The sequence below is a fragment of the Myxine glutinosa genome, chromosome 1 (genome assembly GCF_964187855.1).
Source record: "Myxine glutinosa chromosome 1, kmMyxGlut1.1, whole genome shotgun sequence".
In the NCBI taxonomy this organism is placed as follows: domain Eukaryota; kingdom Metazoa; phylum Chordata; class Myxini; order Myxiniformes; family Myxinidae; genus Myxine; species Myxine glutinosa.
The window spans coordinates 335,559,899-335,567,734 of record NC_136261.1 but is presented as its reverse complement, the minus strand read 5'-3'; the positions used below and the strand labels follow the sequence as shown (position 1 = coordinate 335,567,734).

General features: G+C 45.9%; 1 protein-coding gene across 5 annotated transcripts in view; it reads left to right on the top strand.

Annotated features, from left to right (window-relative positions):
- The first annotated feature begins 2,261 nt into the window (after positions 1-2,261).
- Positions 2,262-7,836, top strand: part of CAPRIN2 (caprin family member 2) — an 84,362-nt gene continuing 78,787 nt past the window's right edge. For 3 of the 5 annotated variants that reach the window (XM_078769789.1, XM_068097590.2, XM_068097583.2), the window contains exon 1: positions 2,266-2,644. In XM_078769789.1, coding sequence (XP_078625915.1) covers positions 2,492-2,644 — 153 coding nt within the window. In that variant the 5' untranslated portion in view covers positions 2,266-2,491. Of the gene's footprint in view, positions 2,645-7,836 lie in introns of all 5 variants that reach the window. The other 2 variants (XM_068097602.2, XM_068097578.2) reach the window with 1 other exon arrangement.

The window sequence follows — 7,836 nt, the reverse complement described above, 5'->3', positions numbered from 1 at the left end:
TTCTTGGTCCAGCCAGAGAGGTGGTCAAATATATGGTGGTCGAGGTGTAGTGGAGTTGACAAGGTGGCCATGGCCCTTTTAATTTACGGCTTCCAAATGGCCGTTTCTCGTTCCGTGACAGAGCAGAGGAGATCGTGGACCTGGCTGCTTTCTTCCACATCATGAGCATCCATTGATTTGTCCGTAGGTTTGTTGTCCGCCTTTTTCGTGCCTCCCCGGAAGACATGTGCAAAATGGCCGCGAGTGGCGCATTTACTGCATGTTTTCCCGTAGGCATTGCAGAATTGACGCCTTTGGTCGATGTTCGGCTGTTTGCCATGACCAGTTTTGCCGCAATAACTACAAATGGCCGCCTGCTTGTCGGTAGTGATCAGGGCTCTTTTGTTCTTCCAGTTTTTGTATTGGCTTGCGCCATGAGCGCCTTCACTATCGAGCAAGGCATTCTGGGAACGTTTCCCTGCTTCCTTGGCCTCGACGAAAATGAGAACTTCCTCCAAGCTCATGTTCTGATTTTGATCGCCGAGAATGTCCTGTTGTATATCTTGATCGGCGAGTCCCCGACATAGGACATCGCGAACCATGTCCTTGGTGTAGTTGACATCAGTAGAGGGATTGCATGAGCATACAACAGAAAACTTGCAGATCTCAGCTTGACCAGCCAGACGGGCTGCGTAGGTACGAATTGGTTCTTCTCGGTCCTGTCGCATGTTGTGGTGGTTTACGCGGGACACCATGGTATTCTCCTCTCGGACAGCAAGGGACCGAATGGCTTGTAGTATAGCTGCCTCGTCCTTGATTTCAATGCGTGGGTTGCTGCGGTGGAGGTCACGTCGTAGGTTATCATCACAACATTCAAGGAGTTGAACGCGAACATCATTGCCGATTATCTGGGTCGCTGCCTTGTACCCATCCCATCTTCTGGTGAAATATTGCCAATCTTCGCTGGTACCGCCGGTTTGGATACGAGGACGGCTGACTTTGTCCGGTTTGGCTGGTGCAATGGACGTGTGAGTCATGGCGTGGATGGAGAGCTGGATAGCAGCAACGGCATTGTCAGTGCTGTCAGTAACGTAGACACAGCTCGGGAAGGGGCAGACTGCAGCAGGCATCTTCAGATGAGTTGATTGTTCATAAACAAGAATGTATCAATTGAATGCAGGTTTATTAGCAACAACGATGAACAATCAATCTGCAAGACAAAGAAAGCGATGGTAGATATTAGAATAAGATAATAGATACAGAATATGCAAATAACAATGCGCAGTATTACACAAGATGAGAACGCAATAGAGAACAGCACCATACAAGAGTTGTCTATGTTCCAATAAAAGGAGCAAACCCAAAGGAGGGAGCTGAATCAAGTTGCATGATGGAAACTCGGTGCATCTCTGGCACCAGTGTCCCAAGCGGCTTGGAGTGACGTCACTGCGACGCTCATGACGCATTACCGCTGGATGATAGTTGGTCCCGTCTTTAATAGCCTGCACGTACGTTGGATATGGTTACGTTGAACAAATAACAATGCACGGATCATACAAATACTACATACTAAATATATAAATACCAATTTATTCACGGAATGCAGCGCACAAATATATACCGGCTTAATAATAAGCAACTTTCGCGTCAAATATATACCGGCTTAATTACGGTTTTCCAGGGGCATGAGTGAATATCGACGAGTGCAATAATTGATATCAACGAATAAACCTCAAATATGTTCCGATTTAAATATATGCAACTTACCCGTCAAATATATACCGGCTTAATAACGGTTTCCGGCGGAATTGAGTGAATTTCAACGAGTGCAATAATTATTATGCTTTTTGGCGATTATACGGGGCAAATATATACCGGTTTAATAACGGTTTTCCAGCGGAATTGAGTGAATATCAACGAGTGCAATAATTTATATCTACGAATAAACCTCAAATATGTTCCGATTTGAATATATGCAACTTACCCGTCAAATATATACCGGCTTAATAACGGTTTCCGGCGGAATTGAGTGAATATCAACGAGTGCAATAATTATACTTTTTTGTTAATTATACGGGGCAAACGAAAAAAATTGAAGGATTTAAAAGGAGCCGAGTCCGATACCAGCACTTCAACTTTAATTCATGGTCTTTGTATATTTATTACAAGTTAAAACGGAGTTTAGAATTAATAATAATAATGTTAAGGTATGACGTGACGTGATTTGATACGTTGCATCGAGCTCGCCGGTTGGCTTGTTTTGCGGGTTGGCTCGCCAGAGCAGCCAATGGGAGGGCGATGCGCATCTGCCAGTGCTATATGAAGTGCATGCGGAGGGCGTGTGCCGCGGTGAGTGTGAGAGGGCGTGGTTGTGCGTAGATTGCGGGGCCAGGTGTGGCCGTTAGCGTGCAAACTGGCTGCGGCTGTCGGAGGTAACACTCGGCACGGTCCATCGCTCCCCCCGGCTCCAATTCACCTGCTTGGCTGTTTGATACATAAAACCCTGTCCGCCATGATCGCCAAAAACGGGGAGGACGTGCTCGATGACTCGAGAGCTGAAGAACACAAGAAAGGTCTGCACACTCTTGCCGACGCGTACGAGGATTATGTGAACAACGTGCTCCAGTTCCTAAAGAACAAGATTAGGAACCTGGAGAAGAAAAAGGTAACGGTGCATTGCCGAGTGGTGCCGGGCGGGCAATTTAACCCTTGCGCAACCCGATAAATATATCGTGGCTTGTCGGAGGGTAGGTAGTGCCGGCAGGGTGGCTCCTTCACTAATTGCTCGTCTAGTCTGTGGTTCAATCCCCAGCTGAACGCTAGGTTAATGGCCTAAACCAAAATAAACCTCAGGTGGGTTACCTGCAGAGGGGGGTCTTGCATCATGTGAGCAATCTAAATGGCTTCCTGTGTGTTTCCTTCAAAATAACGCGTTCTTTGATTCCAATGACGTGTTTAAGGCAAAAAAAGTATTTCATAATTGTAAATGGTTGTACAGTACTTTTGCAGTGTACATTGAGTGGTGAATGAGGATCAGCTGTGGAGGTCTGGCGAGTCCAAGTGTGTGGGGCTGGAGGTCAACATAGTGTGTATGTAATACTTGGAGGAGAACTAAACTCTTATGCAGTCGATGGGATTTAAAACTTAGATACTATATGTCTATATGATGAGCCTTGGGTTTCGAAATGCAAAACAGACCAAACCAAGCCATGTTTGGTTCTTGTGCCCCAACCAGGTAGGCCGGAGGCTTAAACCCCATCCGGAGCCGAATCGTGTGCTTTGTGATACACGTATGAAAATTTGGCACACAGCTACTATGGCCCATTGCCCATAGAAGTCTTTTTCAAACCAGGGCCCCAACCGGATTTGACCTGTGGTGGCTGTGGCAGCCTTTTTTTCAAAATGGCCGACATGCAAATTTTCCATGTCTTGTATATCGGCTAATACCATAGATAGGAACTTCATTTTGGTGTCTATACCAATGTTTTCAGGGCCAAAGTATCCAAATGTGACTTTTCAAATTATCTTGTCTGCCATTTTGTTTTCCAATATGGCCACCATTCTACGATAAAATTTAGTTTTCTTGGTCATCATTTTGAGTCGATAATTTTCGTGTCTTTACCAATGTTTTCATTGCCAAATAATCCAATAATAATATTTAATAACGAATTTAATATACATGTATTATAATTACACGAGTATAAAGCCCGTCAAAAATGACGGGTTGGTACAGTTTTTGATGGTACAGTGGCGGAAGCATGCCGAAGTCAGCCTAGTGTCAGGAGGCTTATAGTTATATCATTTTTATTTAATAGATATCCTATAGACGTAAATGAACACGTTTTACTCTGCGCACTTTGCACGTCACGTTCAGCAAATGTCACCTCCCTGTGCTTTGTATTTATTGTGAAAAAAAAAATAAAACACCGCTTCCATACACTGACCTTGAGGTTCGGTTTGCAACCCACCGTCTTCAATTCCAATTTACGAGACATAATTGCTCTTATTTTGGGTCTTGAGTCATCGGTCTTTTGGGTCCTCTGGTTCATTTGGGACTTTTGGGTGTTAAAGCTCTTTTGCATCCTTGGGATATTTTGGATATTTTGTCCTCTGGGTCATTTTGGTCCTCGGTCTTTTGGGTTATTTGAGTCTTTCGGGTCCTCGGGTCCTTTCGGTCATCTTGGCCTTTGGGGAATCTTGGGTCTTTGGAGGTAATTTGGGTCTTTGGGGTCTACTGCACACTTGGGGTCTTTAAGGGTATTTTTGGTGTTTTGGATTGACATCCTACAGACGTAAATGAACACTCGGTTTACTCTGTGCAATTTGCACATCACGTTCAGAGAATTTCACCTCTTTATGCCGTGTATTTATTGTAATAATAAAAACCGCATCCGTACACCGACCTTGAGGCTCGGTTTGCAAGCCACTGTCTACAATTCCAATACAAGACATAATTGCTCTTCTTTTGGGTATTTTGGGTCCTCTGGTTAATTTGGGTCTTTTGGGTGCTCACGCTCTTTTGCATCTTTGGGATCTTCTGATTCATTTGAGTCTTCGTGGTCTTTTAGGTCATTTGGGTCCTTTGGGTCGTCTCTCTTTGGGGTCCTTTCAGTTATCTAGGTATTTTGGGTCTTTGGGTTCCACTGGGTCCTCAGGGTCTTTTTGGTGTTTTGGATTGTTTGGTTCTGTGTGGTTGTTAAGGGTCTTTGGGGTAGTTTGGCTTTTCAGGGACTTTGTGGTCTTCTGGAGGTTTTTGATTTTTTGGGGGTCTGGGTTATTTTGGGTCTTTTTGGGCTTCCGGGTCTCCAAGGGTCATATTTTGGGTCCTTGAGGTATTTAATGTTTTTCTGGGTCTTTTGGATCTTTGGGGTATTTTTAGCTTTCATGGTCTTTTGGGTCTTCTGGGTATTTAAGGGTCTTTGGGTCTTTATATCTTCAGGTTTTTTGGGGTTTTTGGGTCTTGGTGGTATTTGGGGTATTTAAGGGTCTTGGTCTTTTCAGTTTTTTTGGTCTTTGGGGCATTTTGGGTCTTTGGGGTATTTTGGTTTTTGGGGTATTTTGGTTTTTTGGGGTATTTTGTTTTTTTGGGGTATTTTGGGTCTTTGGGGTATTTTGGGTCTTTGGGGTATTTTGGGTCTTTGGGGTATTTGGGTCTTCAGGGTATTTGGGTCTTCAGGGTATTTGGGTCTTTGGGTCGCCTGGGTCTTTGGGTCTTCATGGTCGTTGGGTCTTCATGGTCTTCATGGTCTTTGTGTCTTTGGGGTCTTTGGGTCTTCGGGGTCTTTGGGTCTTTGGGTTTTCGGGGTCTTTGGGTTTTCTGGGTCGTCGGGGTCTTTGGGTCGTCGGGGTCTTTGGGTCGTCGGGTTCTTTGGGTCGTCGGGGTCTTTGGGTCGTCGGGGTCGTCGGGGTCTTTGGGTCGTTGGGGTCTTTGGGTCGTCGGGGTCTTCAGGGTCTTTGGGTCTTCAGGGTATTTTGGGTCTTTTCAGTCTTTGGGATCCTTTGGGTCTTCAGGGTCTTTTCAGTCTTTGGGATCCTTTGGGTCTTCAGGGTCTTTTCAGTCTTTGGGATCCTTTGGGTCTTCAGGGTCTTTTCAGTCTTGGGGATCCTTTGGGTCTTCAGGGTCTTTTCAGTCTTTGGATGCTTTGGATTTTCAGGGTCTTTTCAGTCTTTGGTTTCCTTTGGGTCTTCAGGGTCTTTTCACTATTTGGGATCCTTTTGGTTTTCAGGGTCTTTTCAGTCTTTGGGATCCTTTGGGTCTTCAGGGTCTTTGGGATCTTCTGGGTCTTCTAGGTCTTCATTATATTTTGGCTTTAACAGTCTCCAGGGTATTTGGGGTCTATTGGGTCTTTGGGGTCCTCTGGATCCCTGAGGTCTTACCAAAATCTTGGGTCTTTGGGGTTCATTGGGTCTTTTTGGTCTTTGGGGTATTTTGGATATTGAGTATTTGGGGTTCTGAGTCCTTGGGGTCTTTTGTGTCCTTTGTTGTTTGGGTCTTTGGAGTCTTCATGGTCTTTGGGGTCTTCACGGTCCTTGGGGTCTTCACGGTCCTTGGGGTCTTCACGGTCCTTGGGGTCTTCACGGTCCTTGGGGTCTTCACGGTCCTTGGTCTTCACGGCCCTGGGTCTTCACGGTCCTTGGGGTCTTCACGGTCCTTGGGGTCTTCACGGTCCTTGGGGTCTTCACGGTCCTTGGGGTCTTCACGGTCCTTGGGGTCTTCACGGTCCTTGGGGTCTTCACGGTCCTTGGGGTCTTCACGGTCCTTGGGGTCTTCACGGTCCTTGGGGTCTTCACTGTCCTTGGGGTCTTCACGGTCCCTGGGGTCGTCACGGTCCCTGGGGTCTTCAACGGTCCCTGGGGTCTTCGCGGTCCCTGGGGTCTTCGCGGTCCCTGGGGTCTTCGCGGTCCCTGGGGTCTTCGCGGTCCCTGGGGTTTTCGCGGTCCTTGGGGGGTCTTCGCGGTCCTTGGGGGTCTTCACGGTCCTTGGGGTCTTCGCGCTCCTTAAGTTGTGGACAGATTTGGACAAAACTTGTTGGACAGGTTGTGTGTGATAAGGAAGAATATATTCGATTTTGGTGAACATCTGAATATTGATTCGGATATGAGAATTATTTAATTTTGTAAGTGATTCTTCACAATTGGGATAGGGCCAAAAACGATACATAGCTTGATGTCTCAGTTATGAATGGATTTGGACAAAACTTGTTTGGCAGGTTGTGTGTGTGACGAGGAAGAATCAATTCAATTTTGGTGCATCTGGATCCCGATCCAGCTAGTAGAATTTTTAGTGATTCTTCACCATTGAGTGATATGGCCAACCAGGCGGAGGTATGCTCTCTACTGAGTGCCGTTCTAGCTTGTATCTATTAATCGATTACTCCTGAATGCATCAGTGCAGGATCATGCACTTCATGCTATTTAAACAAGTTTTGATCTTGCAGCTTGTTTACATGCCCTTCATACTAATAGAAAAAATTGTCAAAACCACTTCTGTGATGCATTCACATTCTTTCCACTGAATTGAAACCTGTTTCATTCCTTGACCCAAGTTTGAGATTTATTACTTGGGAAAATTTTTGTACCAAAGTTTGTTCATGGCATTAAAAAAATATGCCCCTTCAGGGGTGTATTGTGGGGGGGTGGTGGGGGGTTGCCCCCCAAAATTGGTGTTTTCTTTCTTCTCAAATGACACGTGCAATTGCGATGAAACTCTCCGTTCTCAAGACCGAACTCTCTTATCTGTCTCCCTCTTCCAAATCCTGGTGGCGTCTGGTCAAATCTGTTTCTGGTGTTTGTTCCCCCTCCATCCCCTCCCTCACCTCAAACGGCTACACAGCTGACTCCGCACATGAAAAAGCTGAATGCCTCAACTCTGTGTTTGCCTCTAAATCTTGTCCCAAACCCATCCCTCTCTGTACCCACCGTACCCAGTCGTACCCAGCTGCTCTTGGACTCTGTCCTTTCCTCCTGACAAGGTGGAAAAGTTTCTGTCAACCCTCGACTCTGATTCTGCAACTTGACCTGACGGCATCAGCCCACAGGTCCTAAAATCCTGTTCTTCCGCTCTTTCACTCCCTCCCTCTGTTCTCTTCACCCTCTCTTTTGCTCAAGGTCATCTGCCATCTGCTTGGAAATCGGCCAACATCACCGCGTTACACAAAAAGGTGCAAAAACAGATCCTAGCAACTACAGACCAATCAGCCTTCTCCCAATTATCAGTAAAGTCATGGAATCCATCATTGCTTCAGATATGAAATCTTTCCTCTTCTCCAATGGCTTGATCTCTGATCATCAATTTGGTTTCAGACCAGGTCACTCTACTCTGGACATGCTGCTTCTGCTGTCTCAACAATGGATGGA